General features: G+C 37.7%; 2 protein-coding genes and 3 non-coding genes across 5 annotated transcripts in view; 4 read left to right on the top strand and 1 right to left on the bottom strand.

Moving 5' to 3' along the window:
- Nucleotides 1-141: 141 nt before the first annotated feature.
- Nucleotides 142-3,045, bottom strand: PCOAH_00004120 (Uncharacterized protein; the record flags this gene model as incomplete). Its single annotated transcript, XM_020057227.1, has 2 exons — nucleotides 142-2,389; nucleotides 2,678-3,045. 2 exons carry the CDS (start codon nucleotides 2,812-2,814, stop codon nucleotides 142-144), a joined length of 2,385 nt encoding a protein of 794 aa, XP_019912967.1.
- Nucleotides 3,046-7,582: 4,537 nt separating this feature from the next.
- PCOAH_00004110 (Uncharacterized protein) lies at nucleotides 7,583-8,537 on the top strand (the record flags this gene model as incomplete). Its single annotated transcript, XM_020057226.1, has 4 exons — nucleotides 7,583-7,633; nucleotides 7,833-7,876; nucleotides 8,067-8,099; nucleotides 8,339-8,537. 4 exons carry the CDS (start codon nucleotides 7,583-7,585, stop codon nucleotides 8,535-8,537), a joined length of 327 nt encoding a protein of 108 aa, XP_019912995.1.
- A 2,550-nt stretch (nucleotides 8,538-11,087) lies between these two features.
- On the top strand, nucleotides 11,088-13,173 carry PCOAH_00004104 (the record flags this gene model as incomplete). The annotated part of the gene is made up of 1 exon (XR_002198253.1): nucleotides 11,088-13,173. It is a non-coding gene; the product is annotated as an 18S ribosomal RNA (ribosomal RNA).
- Nucleotides 13,174-13,598: 425 nt separating this feature from the next.
- Nucleotides 13,599-13,750, top strand: PCOAH_00004105 (the record flags this gene model as incomplete). The annotated part of the gene is made up of 1 exon (XR_002198254.1): nucleotides 13,599-13,750. It is a non-coding gene; the product is annotated as a 5.8S ribosomal RNA (ribosomal RNA).
- Nucleotides 13,751-14,074: 324 nt separating this feature from the next.
- PCOAH_00004106 overlaps nucleotides 14,075-16,169 on the top strand; it is a gene marked incomplete at both ends in the record, with an annotated part of 3,937 nt that continues 1,842 nt past the window's right edge. Inside the window, one exon of the ribosomal RNA XR_002198255.1 lies at nucleotides 14,075-16,169. This exon is cut by the window's right edge and continues 1,842 nt beyond it. This is a non-coding gene — a ribosomal RNA (28S ribosomal RNA).

Below are 16,169 nucleotides of genomic sequence, written 5' to 3'. Positions count from 1 at the left end.
AATAAATGGAGTCCTCTTATTGGTGGTCCAAATGGGGATATACCACATTTTGGCCCCTTTTTACAACGTGAGGAGTGGCCCAACTGCGGGTACCGCAGCGCTGGTTGTGTTTTTCTTTTATGCCACTTGGGCGCTTTAGCTTTATTCGCCATCGTCATCATCATCATCGTCGTCGTCACGATCTTCGTTTTCCTCTTCATCATCTTCGTCCTCTTCGTCATCTTCATCATCTTCGTCCTCTTCCTCATATTCCTCATCTTCGTCATTATCATTGTATTCGTCATCATAGTCATCTTCTTCTTCCTCGTCTGCGTCGTCACTTTCACTTCCATCCTGGTCGTCCGCCCCCCGACGACGTTTCCCCCTTTTGCTTACACCCTCGTTGGACTCATTCGAGGAGTCCTGCCAACTTTCGCACTCGCTGGACGGTTCGTCCTCTGATTCTTCCCCCTCCTGGTGGAGCACTTTTTGCCGCTTCGATGCCTTGGGCCCGTACCCATTCTTCTCCCCCTGTTCCGACTCATCAATGGGAAGGGATCGAAACAAGCAGCTGGTTAGTATATGACCGACATGCACTCGCTTAACAACCTTCTTCATCTTCAAATTTAGTATGCTTAAAAATCTGTCATAGCTGACTGAACAGAGAAAATTTCCTCCCCTGTGTAAACTTAGAGAAGATATGGCCCCATTATGGATTTTAAATTTCTTGAGAAATAAAATTAAGAACTGATCAAAATTGTCTTTGGCCCACATAACAGGGAGGTCATTTCGCATGTGGGTTTTGTTATTCCTTTGATATTCTTTGTAAAATTCGTACAAGCTTTGTCTATTTTTAAGTAAAAAGGAGGGGTCTGTTTTCTTCTCCTCTTCACATGTCACTTTTTCCTGTGCGCATTTTGTTACATAAATATATTGTAGGAGTTTGTTCCCCGTGACGACTTCGAACTTGTAGACGTTTCCGTAGTTATCCGAGATGAAAATAATTTGGCTGTCCTTGGAGGCGAGTTTTTTTATGAAGTAATTGCTGCAATTTGATTCATTTTGGTTATTCGATAAGGATGGATTAGCATCCCTTTCTTCCTGTGTGCCCCCATTTGAGTTTACTCCTGTTGCTTCATTCTCTCCTCGTTTTTGCTGCTGAAGTTTTTCATACATTTTAAAATTGTTGGCCTTCATTTGGAGGGCGTTAAATTTAACGTGCAGTTCCTCCTCTGCGTAGTGTGGCTGGGGGGCCAAACTGTTGGCGCGTCGTTTCTTTTCTGTTTTATGTTCCTCTGTTTTTTCGTCTGTCTCTCCGTTCCTCGTTCCGCCCTGTTCGTTCGCGTCGTCCACTTCTCCCTCCTGGGATGGCTGCTCCCCCTTGGCCACCTTTTCCTCACGACCCACGTGAGAGCTGCTGCTTATACACGTAAACACGAGGTCGCTCTCCGAGTAGTTATGATCAAAACAGGAAAACTTATTTCGACTGACATTCCCCCTCTTATAATGATCATAAACGTAGACCGGCTTTGCTTGGCAACGCATATCATATAGAACAATCTTATGGTCATACGTTGCAGCCGACAGTATATTCACGTTGATATCGTTTAGGAAGCTCACAGATTTTATTAAACTTTCGCAATTTAAATTTAGCAAAGTCGTTCCTATGTTTTTTGATTTCCAAATATAGCTTCCTGTGAATAGGTCGAATACTTTTAAAGAATTTTTGTAGCCCCCGATGGCTAGTCTGTTTGTTAGTATCTCATTGACACAGGCAGCATCAATTGGGTTACTTAAAATGTACGACTGGCAGATGGCTTCTTCGGAAAGCATATTATCAAAGTGATAATCTGTGCATATGTCTTCCACGCTCACATTTGCATACTCATTTTTTTTTATGATGAAATTGTTATGGTTATTTTTTTCGTCAATTTGTTTGAATTCGATACACTGCAATACTTGGTCTTTGTAGTTTTTAAAATATAGCTGCATTTTTTTCGTAGCATCGTCTTTGTGTTTCACTTCATCCTCCTTACTGAGGTGGTACTTACTCCGTTCGTTGTTGCAGTCCCAATTTAGCACATGCACATGTCCTCCATTACTGACCGTGAGGAGAAGTCTATCATTTTGCAGGTAACTTTCATACACTCCATTTTTTACATTTTCACTTGTATAGAGGGGCATGAATTCTGCATAATTAGTATGCCTCTCTTTTTCTTTATCGAGCAAATCTGGGTATATTACACTATGGTGGTGATTAAGCATCCTTGTGTAAACACAATTGTTGCAGGTAAGAAATGATAGCAAGCATGTGTCGCTGATGTTTGGGTTTGGTTCATCATACGGGAAGGCAAAACTTTCGACTAGCCCATTCTTCCTGCATAGCGTTATTTGTGATTCCTCATATCCTCTATTAAGGGGGCGAGTAGGGGAAAAAGTGAATAACTCGTGGCACGTGCGTGAAGAATGAACATTTTTTGGACACGCATATACACAGATTTGCGGCGTTTCCACTTGCACGTCGCGCAATCGGCAAGAGTGGCTTTCACCAAATATGAGAACCAGATAACATTGTAGCGCTTATGGTGGGAAGAGTGAACCGCTTTGCCCCCGCATAAACATCTACATATCATACTGATGCACGTGTGGACGTAGGGTACGTGCGCTTGCAACACGGTGGATATATAAAATGTATTACCCGTATCCGCCAGACCACGTCACGTGGTTGATTGTTCTCCTCAAGTCGGGCTGGAGCGTTTGCTCAGAAATGGAACTCTTGGGTCTGCATTGTACATACTTCAGTAGGCCTATCTTATCGGACGTAATTACTTGCATCGTTCCTGGTCAAATGATTTATCCGTTGACTTTACGTTGTTTTTGCTGCATGCGCGTCGATGCCGTTAAATTTAAAAAAATTCTTCTTCACGCATTTCTTTGGGAAAAAAAAAAATAAAGTGGCGCAGCAGCACAATTCACGCCAGCTGAAGTGCCGACCGCCTCAAACGATAAGTCGACGTAATCTATATTTTGTAGTTCCCTTATTTTGCATTTTAAGGGAATGAAGTTAAAAAAATTGCGAAAGCAATGCGTCCTTAGGGGAATTTATTTCCTACATTGATGTGAAATATATGCCGGTAAAAAAAGGGCGCAAGGAAAAAAAAAAATACCGGCAAATATGCATATATACGTAATATATAATAGCAGCCGCACAAAGGTTACTTGTAGGCAAGCAGAATGTGGGCAAAAAGGGAAAATGCAACATGTAATGGCGGGATGGAAAAAAAAAAAAAAAAATTAACTACTGCATGCATTTTCGGAGAAATTACTTAACCTTTTGAAGTGAAGGAACCGTTTTAAATAAGTTGTTGAAGTGAAGAGAAACGTTGTTGTATAAAATTTCTTCGAACGTGACATGCTTTCTTAATGAAGTCTTCGGAATGTTTCATGGGAGGAAAGCACTTTTAAAATATTTCACCATTTTAAGACGCCACTCAGAGGTTTTTTCACCCCCCCCTCCTCTTTGTTCCGCAATATTGTTAAAAAAAAGGGAAATTTTCACGTATCAGCTTTGTATTATCAGGTTATTCCATTTTATTCGATGGGGACTATGTGCACGTGTATGAAGATTTTTAGCTTAAAACAGTTGTGAACTATGCGTAGAACAGTTTGATGATGCCCCCGCAAGAGGGGGAACCGTGCTAAGTATTCGTTGTTCCCTACATATGTACATGTTTTAAGGGGCATATTATGGTGGACATTTTTTAATCACTTTCTGTGCATTTCTCATGAAGGGAAAGAAGTGTGACATGGAGGCTCTCCTTTGAGTACGGCACTTTTTATTTTCGTAAGCGATATATTTTTTTTTGCACAAAATTGTCCTTTTTGGGTACTTTGTCTCTTCGGTTTGTCCATGCAGCAACACACCTGTGGAGCCATTTGGTTTTACTTTGCCAATTGTTGATTGGTCAAATGGTGGAAATGCGCATCTCCTTTAGTTTACATTTTTGATGATAAAAAATGCTTTGCGCCTTTTTTTTCGCTTTTTTTTAAGTTTTACCATTCTTCAAAAAACGGCTTGGCGAACTTTTTTGGCCCTTTTTCTGGACTTGGCTATTTTTCCTTCGATATGGTGACTTTTTTGCATGCAATTTTGGCTAGCTGTTTGAAATTTTTTTTTTTTTTAAATCACTTAAAATGTATATATTAAAAAAAACAGAAAATGTCTGCCATTTGTGAAACATTTTCTTTTACAATTCCCTTGCTGTACAATTTTACAAATGTTTTTATTTTGCAAAAAAAAAAGGAAAAAATTAAACACAATCCCGTTGGTAGACAAATTCGTACAACATAAGTGTGTCTCATTTTTGTAACGCTTTTTTAGCAAAAGTGACTTGTACTGGAGGGGAAGCCTTGCCGTTAAGGTGTTTAAATAGTAAAAAAGAAAAAAAAAAAATCCCTTTTTTTTTTGTTAAAAAACTCCTATTTTGCAAAATGGCGAATCCAATCGTTGGCTGCATGACAACTTTGGCTAATTTTATAGCAGACATTTGCAATGCTTTGATAAGTTGCGTGGACGGTTCATGCAAGGCCTTAACATGCCAGTAAAGGATGGGAATGTTTTTTTTTTTTTTTTTTCGTGCAACAAGGACCGGTGACTACTATGAAGGGAAGACCAGGCGCAGTTCTGCTTTTAACTGAAGAGTGATTTAAAGGGGGGAAGAATGGGAAGAAAAAGAAGACCCAAGGGAATCTCTGGAAGGTAAGCAACTCAGAGGAATTAATTTTTGCAAGAGTTATGGATAACCTTCTTATCTCTGATGATGCTTTTCGTTCGAAGTCATTATTATATTATTATTATATTTTTTTTTCGTTTTATCTTTCTTTTTTTTACCACGTGTGTATTTAACTCGAACTGCGTTAGACTGCTATTGCTTGAACAACTCCGTTAGAAGAACTGCTTTCCTACTTTCTTTTTTTTTTTTAGCCATTTCTATCGGTGTGATATCGAAAGAAAGTGTGCTTTTAACCAAATACGTATGTTGCAGCTGGAAACAAAAGGGGGAGAACGTTCTTTTTTTTTTTTTTTTTTACTGCTAAAAAAAAATCCAACTGGTGGCCATACAGAACAGTTTCATATATGAATTGTATAAATTGGGGGAATGAGATTCTTCCTGTTGTGGTATCAACTGCTTTGCAGCTAATACTCAAAAGGGATTGGCAAAAAAAGGGACTATGCTTCCTTCTAAGCTGTGCACTAGCATTAAGTGAGAAGGAGTTTTTTTTTTTTTTTTTCTAGGTTCGACAACGACGCTGTTTTATGAAAATGGAATCTGTTGCATTCGGGTAATACATTTATGGTTCGGCACAGAATTGATCTAATAGAATTAGGCGAAACGGTTAAACTCAGTGACGTGTTTTCTTTTATTGCGAAGAAATGATCCGAGAAAGGCTCATTACGGGAACTGGAGGCCCCCAATGGTTCATTCAAATTGGATAATATAAACGCAGGTGTGACTATGCCAATGTGTTGGTGAAGAAGCGATACTAATTCATCGGTCAGATTGATGCACCTCGATAGGCACAATCTTTTCAGCTTTGCTACCAATTTTTAGGAGACAAAAATAAAGTGGGCGTGGGTCTACAAAGCAGGTATAGGAATGGTCCGTCGAATAATGCAACTTGTGAACATACTCATTTGCGCAGGATAGTGCGCGGAATAGTCCCCCCCCCCCCCCCCAAGGGTAGTAAAGCTTTTTGGGGTACCTCCATATTGGAGAGCATAAAATGAATTTTTTTTTTTTTTCACAAATGCCAGCAGTTGGACAATATTTTAACTTCCGCTTAGAATTAATCTACATGCAGTGTAAAACGTGGGCATCACTGAATTATCCAAGCTGCATGCAAGTAAAAGGAAAACCTCGTGAGCAGTTCATCCGCGGTTTAAGTTGGTTTATATGTGGACCTACATACGGGCGTGATAACCGTGCTAATGGTTTCATTGTTTGTTTATTTATTATTTATTTTTTTATCGCTTTAGTAGGTAGCTGGTGTGGAAAAAATTTTTATAATAAGTTTCACTTTCAGTGTGGGTTTTCAAATTGGAAAAAATATGCATGCACATTGCGCGGTGCGCTTGAAACGGGTAGGCAAGATTTAGGACCTCGCAATAATGCTAAAAATTTTATGCGACCATTGCGCTTTAGACTTTTGGGAGTAAAACATAAATTAATTTTCCATGATGTTTTCTTTCTTTTTCCCATTTGAATTGACCACAAGTAAACGTACGTTAAGGTATCTACCGCATGCCCCTTTTTCACAGTCAGAAAAGTACAGTCAAATGAGAAATATAAGTTAACGGAGGAAGGAGAAAAATTGTTCCGCGTTATGAGAAATGTAGTCGGAAGATTCGCGAAAAGTGGGGGGCTCAAAATAATTGGTGAGGAAATCTTCCCAAAGATGTAGGACTTTTTTTTTTTCATTAGAACCCGCATTTTGTGACGTGTGTGGAAATTACACCATTTTAGGAAAGTGAAACTTGGGAAGTACGCAAACGATTGCACAACTTAGAGCGAAGGTTGTAGAATTGGGGGGTTAGAAAAAATCTAACCTGCTTCTATATTCAGAAAGTGCAGGTGCATTAGGAGATTTTTTTTTTTTACGCTAATTGCAAAAAAAAAAAAAAAGGATGTATATACTGTTATATTTTCCCCCTTACTATAATTTACCAACGGATGAGTAATTTTCCGTTTTGCCACGTGGTTGGCATTTCCGCATTCCAAGGAAGGACCAGCGTTAAAAAAAGAAATGTTATTAATGTGCAGTATATATTACTACGATTTATATAGAAAGGGAGACCAAATAGTTGGTGAGGTGGGAAAAAATATGTGAAGAGAAAATTACAACTTAGATGTAATTTTTTTTTATATAATTTTTAAGAAAATTGCTCATTTCTGTGCTTTAAAAAAAGGCGGAACTAAGATGGCTACGCTAAAAAAGTTGTGTGTACATATTATATATGTATACACATGTGTACACCTTTTTTTTCTCGAAAGCGAATGGGTGTAGGCGTAATCAGGGGCCCCGAATCGAGTAAATAAAATTCAAAGTCTGTAATGGGAAATTAACTCTGACTGGTTTACCTCTTATTATAAACGTCTTAGATTTGCAACGATTTTAAACTGAGAAACGGGAATAAATTAAAGCGGAAAAAAGAAAGAGGTAAAAAAAAAAAAAAGAAAAAAAAAAAATTAAAATAAAATAAAATAAGCAATGCGTAGTTACCTTTCATTTACAAATGTGTGCTTCGGTTTCGTCAATTTGCCAACTTTTTTGAGAAATTTCAGAAGATTACACGTTTAAAAATTAGCATTTGGAAAAATTAACCATAGTACTGTACAGGCGTCTGTACGAATAGGAGCTTGCATAATTATAGTACACAAAATTTAAGTGCATGCGCTAAATGAAAAATCGGCAAGAATTAGCCCTCGTTTGAGTGCAAAATAGAAGATCCTCATTTTCATCCTTTTCAAACCTGCGTTTGTGCAGTACAGTATAGTATATAAGAAAACCACTTCTCATTGCAGTACCTCCAACGTCCACTATAATGCTCTCAATAAAGTTTTTTATTTTTTCATTAATATGGATAGTTCTATACGTAAGTTTACATGTGTGTGCAGTGCCAAGTGCGTGAGAGGCCATGTTAGGATGACAGTTCATATGTGCAAATTCGGGCGTCTGCCCATAGAGAAGTGAACCTGAGCGTGGGTATCTTTATTATCTGGCGCGACTTAATGGTAATGTGCCTGGTACATGGAGCGCTGTCTAATGTTAACTATTTATTTTTCCTTTTGCAGTGTGAGCGGGTAAAGGACAGTTCCTTTTTGACGAACTACAGCAAGTAGGTATATGAGGGATGCTACCCCTACAGGGCTGATGCTGACATGTGCGGCGTACTCGAGATGAGACGGAAGAAATTAATTTCTTCATTAAGGAGAACCTGTGTAATGAATTTGCGCGCGCTCATTTTAGCACCTTTTTACATTTATTTCCCCCTTTTTTTTGCGTCTTTTTTCCCCCCTTTTTGTTAGATCACCCGAAGAATTGACCCGTCGTATTTTAAGGTAGGGAATTGAGAAGAGGGCGCCTAAAATGGGCACTCGGCAATTTTATACTTCTAGTAGCATGTCCCATAAGGGACGCTGGGGGCATGAGCCTTTTGGAGTTCTCTTGAAATGTTCTTTTATTTATTTATTCATTTATTATTATTATTATTTTTATTTTTTTTTATTTTATTTTTTTTTTGCTCATTTTTGGTCCACCCCAATGTATACACCTTGTCATTGCCCGTTCACGTTTACAGATTAGAAACTCCGGAACCATGGGGGGAATCCCAAACGTACGAAATTACCACCACAGATAAGTTTGGAAATTTGATTACCACCGTGTTTAACAAAAATGCAGAGGCATTGTATTTTTACATAAATAAAAGGGCATCAAGGGGGGATGGATCAAGCAGAGGAAAAAACTCTAAATTCAGAAAAAGAAAAAAAAAGAATTAAGTTCTGTCACATTGGGTGTGGGAAGATGTATTTATATTTTTTTCTTTTTTTTGGTTTTTTTTTAAGTTACGTTTAGAAATATTTGCCCATGTCTTTTTTTTTTTTTTTCTGTGCTGTCGACATGTACATCTGCAGCTGGATGACCCTGTGAGTGCACATTTATTTAGCCAAAAAATTGTACAACATTTTTAAGCGTTCTGTGCACATGGGAAAAAGTGAAACAAACATGCATGCCTGTTTACATGCGTGTTTATCTACGTGCATACTCCTGAATGGGACACATTTGGGAGTGGAGTCCACTTTTCGTGCGGGCTCATGGGTATATTTTAAAATACGTGTTAAATTTATTCCTCTTTCTTGTGCAAAATTGTTGCATAAGATAATATTTTTCCATTTTTTTTTTTTTTTTACTTCAAATTGACTTATAAGAAGAACTCTAACGACGCCATTGCGTTGATAGATAGTCGCTGCCACGCTGCGGCGGGTTTTAATAAGCATATTCGCTCTGTACGGTGTTGAAGTTCAATGTGGTACTGTACGTTGGTGTATCCTATCACCATCATCATTGTGCTTTTATTGTTGGGTCTTTTTTTTGCAAAGGAAATTTGCACATATATAATGGGGACGTGTGGGGAGGCTATGTTCGCCAAAGAATGGATGTAGCCGCTCTTTATACACAAGGAGGTGGTGTTATTGTAAGGTGGTGTGGCGTCACCGAAGGGGGGGATTGCTCTCATTTGTATGGTAGGTAAATATGCATCGGAGTATAAGAAAGGATAATTTTTTTTTTTTTTTTTTTTTTTTTTTTTTATAATGTGGTTATGTTCGCACGTAAACCGTAAAACAGTGCATATCATTGCAGGAGGAACACCCCTTGGACGATACACGTTGGTCCATCAGTTTGTTCGAGCAGGTTGTGCCTGCTCCAAAAAGACTTCACAAAATTGTTATGACGTTGGCTGTCTTTTTTTTTTATTCTTATGAAATAAAACATTTAAGCGTTTTTTCATGCCACATGGAACTTCCTTTGAATAAATTAAATTGGAAATAATTATTTTGGGGGTAATGTAGGCTCTACAGATTGTGAAAAAAAAAAAAAAATCCCGTTAAATTGCAGTTATACAGATTAAGCGCAAAGGGAGGGATGACAATCAAATTTTCTCAACGGAATGGCGTAAAAATGAAAAGAATAGGAAAAATAGAAAAAGGAGAACTTCAGGAATGACAATATTTTCCCATAGTACTGCTAATTTGTTGAAATTACTCTATTATTACAATAAACGACTTTTTACCAATTTTGATGAATATGTTTGCATTGGCACAGCAGGAGGTGTCAGATTTTATGTAGGTAAAAATTTTATAAAGCTCAAGGAAGCGCGTGAGCCATTATTTCGGCGGAATTTTCAAAGGGGGGTTACCTCTCTCTTTCAGCCATGCTGATCATGATGCGCGGTCAGGGGTGCCCGCGAATTTTAAATTTGCTAGGAAGGCATGCAAGTACAGCAAAGTGCTCTTGTGGATACAGCGAATAAGCGGATCGATTGAGCACCGTTTTTGCGGCCTCATTACAAGCACCCCCTCCCCCCCCCCTCCTATTAGAAAGCATTTTATCGTGATAATGAGCTCAATATAAGAAAGAATATCACAAAGAAAGCGTTGTAAGAAGATGGGTCAAAAAAGCCATTTTTTAAGGATTTTCGAGGGCCATTTTTTCTGTAATAAATGACCAAAATATTTTTTATGCAAAGCCCCCGTAAGAGAAAGGAAATAAAAAAATTTATAAAAAAAAATTTGCTATTTTCACGCTAGGAAAAATGAAGTATAAATGTAAATTTTGCTTTTTTTTTCTAGCTAGCGAAATCTAGGCAAAAAAATTTCTAAAATCTAAAAAATTTACAAAAATTAGGGTATTAATTTTTTAGGTTTTAATTTCTTCAAAATTTATATGCATTATTAATTGGTTTTTTTCTTGCTTAGTTGTAATTTAGTTTACTTAGTATTTTTATCAATATTTTTATCATGTAGACCAAATGTTGCTTGGGGTTTTCATTATAGGGATGAAAAGTTCCTAGCAATTATAAAAAAAATAATTTTGCAATAAAGAAACATAATTTATTGTAAAATTTTCAAAATGATAATCTGTTCAATTGTATGCTATACAATTTATTGTATTACTTTTTATGCATCATGCTGAAGTAAGAAATTTTACTTACAAGAAATTATTCCAGGAATGATTGTGCGCTTCCCCAAGTGTGCAATTCTTCTTGAAATGACTTCAAATGTAGGTATTATTACTCTTACGATTTCAGTAGGTGCAAGAATTCCTATCATAAAGTTATATTTAAACATAACTGAATGATTTAGGGAAATGACATAGTAAAACATCAACTGTAATTTGTTAATATGCATTATTATTCTGAAAAGAATAGTAATTAATATTAATAAAAGAATTTAACGACACATTTATATTGCGAAAGGAACAACTACTTGAAAAGCATTTGCTTATTGCTAATGTATTTCACGTCTTGTCCTTACAGCTTTATAAATAGTAACCTGGTTGATCTTGCCAGTAGTCATATGCTTGTCTCAAAGATTAAGCCATGCAAGTGAAAGTATATGCATATTTTATATGTAGAAACTGCGAACGGCTCATTAAAACAGTTATAATCTACTTGACATTTTCTATATAAGGATAACTACGGAAAAGCTGTAGCTAATACTTGCTTTAGCACTCTTGACCCCCGCGTCTTGAGTGTGTACTTGTTAAGCCTTATAAGAAAAAAGTTATTAACTTAAGGAATTATAACAAAGAAGTAACACGTAATGGATTCATCCATTTTTAGTGTGTATCAATCGAGTTTCTGACCTATCAGCTTTTGATGTTAGGGTATTGGCCTAACATGGCTATGACGGGTAACGGGGAATTAGAGTTCGATTCCGGAGAGGGAGCCTGAGAAATAGCTACCACATCTAAGGAAGGCAGCAGGCGCGTAAATTACCCAATTCTAAAGAAGAGAGGTAGTGACAAGAAATAACAATACAAGGCCAATCTGGCTTTGTAATTGGAATGATGGGAATTTAAAACCTTCCCAAAATACAATTGGAGGGCAAGTCTGGTGCCAGCAGCCGCGGTAATTCCAGCTCCAATAGCGTATATTAAAATTGTTGCAGTTAAAACGCTCGTAGTTGAATTTCAAAGGATCGATATTTTAAGTAACGCTTTTAGCTTAAATCCACATAACAGACACTTCGTGTCGACTTTGTGCGCATTTTCGCTATTATGTGTTCTTTTAATTAAAATGATTCTTTTTAAATCTCTAATATTTGCTTCGGCATTTTTGGAGATTTGTTACTTTGAGTAAATTAGAGTGTTCAAAGCAAACAGATATAGCATTTGTGCGTTTGAATACTACAGCATGGAATAACAAAATTGAACAAGTCAAAATTTTTTGTTCTTTTTTCTTATTTTGGCTTAGTTACGATTAATAGGAGTAGCTTGGGGGCATTTGTATTCAGATGTCAGAGGTGAAATTCTTAGATTTTCTGGAGACAAACAACTGCGAAAGCATTTGCCTAAAATACTTCCATTAATCAAGAACGAAAGTTAAGGGAGTGAAGACGATCAGATACCGTCGTAATCTTAACCATAAACTATGCCGACTAGGCTTTGGATGAAAGATTTTAAAATAAGGGTTTTCCTTTCCCTTCGGGGTTAGGACTCTTAGATTGCTTCCTTCAGTGCCTTATGAGAAATCAAAGTCTTTGGGTTCTGGGGCGAGTATTCGCGCAAGCGAGAAAGTTAAAAGAATTGACGGAAGGGCACCACCAGGCGTGGAGCTTGCGGCTTAATTTGACTCAACACGGGAAAACTCACTAGTTTAAGACAAGAGTAGGATTGACAGATTAATAGCTCTTTCTTGATTTCTTGGATGGTGATGCATGGCCGTTTTTAGTTCGTGAATATGATTTGTCTGGTTAATTCCGATAACGAACGAGATCTTAACCTGCTAATTAGCGGCAAATACGATATATTCTTCTGTGGAACTGAATATAGTGGATTTGTTAAATTTTGAAGAAAATATTGGAATTACTAATCGTTTTTCCTTTCCCTTTTCTACTTAATTTACTTATCCTACTATTTCTTTTTCGCATTTGAATGTATTTGCTTGATTGTAAAGCTTCTTAGAGGAACGATGTGTGTCTAACACAAGGAAGTTTAAGGCAACAACAGGTCTGTGATGTCCTTAGATGAACTAGGCTGCACGCGTGCTACACTGATATGTATAACGAGTTACTAAAATTACGTTTTGCGCTTGCGCATTGCGTACTTTTCCTCCACTGAAAAGTGTAGGTAATCTTTATCAGTACATATCGTGATGGGGATAGATTATTGCAATTATTAATCTTGAACGAGGAATGCCTAGTAAGCATGATTCATCAGATTGTGCTGACTACGTCCCTGCCCTTTGTACACACCGCCCGTCGCTCCTACCGATTGAAAGATATGATGAATTGTTTGGACAAGAGAAAAGGGGATTATATCTTCTTTTTTCTGGAAAAACCGTAAATCCTATCTTTTAAAGGAAGGAGAAGTCGTAACAAGGTTTCCGTAGGTGAACCTGCGGAAGGATCATTATTGATGAACGATGCGGTGTGCTGCTGCTTATTCGATGTCGTCGTCGTAATGACGATGATATGGGTTAGGTAGTGCACATTTGCAACAGATTTCTGCGTAATTGGAGGTAATGCAATGAAATGAATTTTGGTGATTTTATTTGGTTATTGATATTCTTGTGAATATTTGTAACTAATTAAAGTTGCTATTATTCATTTTATTGCGGTTATTTTCGATTACGCGGGGAATCCCAACAATTATAACTAATCAACTTTTTGCATATATAATGTGTATTCTTGTAATATCATGTTTTACGTGCATTTACTATCAACTTTTAATGCTAGTTAATAAACGGAAGAAGAGCAAGAGAAGGTTATACAACAAGGAAGAATCACTTTCTCCATGTCGTGTTTCCTTGCCGTTGCGTAATTCCCGGTTAATTAGCACAGTCTTAACGATGGATGTCTTGGTTCCTACAGCGATGAAGGCCGCAGCGAAATGCGATACGCAATGAAAATTGCAGTGACTGTGAATCATCTGAATGCTGAATGTAAACTACACCAATTCTTCTTATGGGGAATAATGGTACTCCTTCATAAAAACTGAAACGTGGACCAGCCTAATACAAAAATACATATCCTCTGATTCCCCAGTGGTGTCAGAGTGAAGAGAAGGTGATTTTTAGGAAGCTTACCTAGGATTGGCTTCGGTCGATCTTAGCGAATGTCCTAAAATTCGCAGTGTGGTTCTGTGGGTGCCTTAGATAAGCATCTGCGGGATTTACATTAAAACTTCTCGTCTACTTTAAAATGCGTGTACCAATACATGTGCACGTGACGTATTTTCGTTGGCTAACACAACCTTGTAACAGGACATGTTTCTTCTGGAAATGTGTATTGTTGCATGACACGTTTTATAGTTGTATGTAAGGAGGGCAAATCCGCCGAATTTAAGCATATAATTAAGCGGAAGAAAAGAAAATAACAATGATTCCTTTAGTAACGGCGAGTGAACAAGGAATAGCTCAAAAAGGAAAATCCCATGGTTTGTGCAAGCTTACTTTGGGAATTGTCATGTTGAGTAATATTTCCGATGAATGATTTAGCAATTAAAGCGAAGTGAGCAGGAAAGCTCTTCCTCAGAGGGTGAAAGGCCCGTAGTTTTATTTTGCTGACCATTTTTTGGAATTTTACTTATAGAGTCGTGTTCTTTGAGATTGGAGCACAAATGTGTGTGATACATTTCACATAAAGCTAAATATGTGTAGGAGACCGATAGCAAACAAGTACCGTGAGGGAAAGATGAAATAGTACTCAGGAATGAGCCATTAAATAGTACCTGAAATCGTTAAGATGGAACGGATTAAGGGAGAAAAAAAGTAAAGTGGGAAAATGGGGTTCCTCGGAATTTCATTGCTTCTGCTTTATTAAAAGGAACATCAGCGAACTAGGATAATTAAGATAAAACAATTCACTGAAGCGGTTGGGAATTTTATTCTCTGCTCTTCACTTAGTCCCCACTCTAACGTCGGGACAACTGGTTTTGTAACCACCTGCTCAAAAGGGGAATTATCTTATTTGCTGAGGAAAATCATAATTGCATTAATTTCATTTTTGCAGTTTGAGTTGTTTCTACAAAGTACTTTCTTAACCCACTCGTCTTGAAACACGGACCAAGGAGTCTAGCAAATGTGCAAGTGTGCATGAGACATTAACCATTACACGTGAATACGTTTTCTGTACGCACAATTAATGTAATATGTTTAATTATTGTAGAACCGGCGGAGAAATTCACGTTTCCCCGTTGGCGCATACAATACCGGTAGGCAATCATGCTTTATTGAGTAAGAGCATATTTGGTAGGACCCGAGAGGCTTTGAACTAAGCGTGACGAGATTGAAGTCAGACGAAAGTCTGATGGAGGATCGAATTGATACTGACGTGCAAATCGTTCATTTCAGTCACGTTTAGGGGCGAAAGACTAATCGAAAAGCCTATTAGCTGGTTATTTTCGAAAGATCTCTCAGGATCGCTGGAGTTGACTAATATAATTTTACCAGGTAGAGATAATGATTAGAGGAATCAGGGAAATCGTTTTCCTTGACCTATTCTCAAACTCCCAATAGGTAAAAAGGGCTAAAATAACTTTATTTGTATTTTGCCCAATTATAAATAAAATAACTCCAAGTGGGCCATTTTTGGTAAGCAGAACTGGCGATGAGGGATGCTCCTAACGCTTGGATAAGGTGCCTAAATATTCGCTCATGAGATCCCATAAAAGGTGTTGGTTCATAATGACAGTAGGACGGTGGTCATGGAAGTCGAAATCCGCTAAGGAGTGTGTAACAACTCACCTACCGAATGAACTAGCCCTGAAAATGGATGGCGCTAAAGCGAATTACCGATACCAGGCCATAGAAGGGCGAGAAATGAACTACATTACGTGGTTCTTTTTAGTAGCCTTCTATGAGTAGAAAATCGTGGGGTTTGGTGTTGAAGCGAAATACGTGAGTTTTCGTGGAACATATCCCTAGTGCAGATCTTGGTGGAAGTAGCAACTATTCAAATGAGAACTTTGAAGACTGAAGTGGAGAAGGGTTTCTTGTCAACTGTGATTGGACAAGAGTTAGCCGCTCCTAAGGGATAGCTGAAAAGTGTTTATATGAGTAGTGTTTCGTCAGAAATGGGCGATGCATGCTCGTCTCGAAAGGGAAACAGGTTGATATTCCTGTGCCGTTAGTATTTTGAGTGTAATAGAGATGGTAACATAGATATAAATGAACTCCTTTACATAGGTCTTACACTCGGGGTGCGTTTTCTTTGCACTTTAGCTCTATAGCAAACCTTGGAATCAATTTACTTGGAGAAGAGGTTCGCTGAATCAATTCAGGCAAATTGCTACCTGTTTTAGTTTCGGCTGGGATGGGTATGTAATTTCCTGTTTTGTAGTAATAGTAATTCGTTTTTATGAATTATCCGAGGTCGTAAGAACTATCCTTGAAACAAGGAGGGAACAGC

Source organism: Plasmodium coatneyi, chromosome 3 (assembly GCF_001680005.1).
Source record: "Plasmodium coatneyi strain Hackeri chromosome 3, complete sequence".
NCBI classification, from domain to species: Eukaryota; Apicomplexa; class Aconoidasida; order Haemosporida; family Plasmodiidae; genus Plasmodium; species Plasmodium coatneyi.
This window is presented reverse-complemented; position numbering and strand designations above follow the sequence as displayed.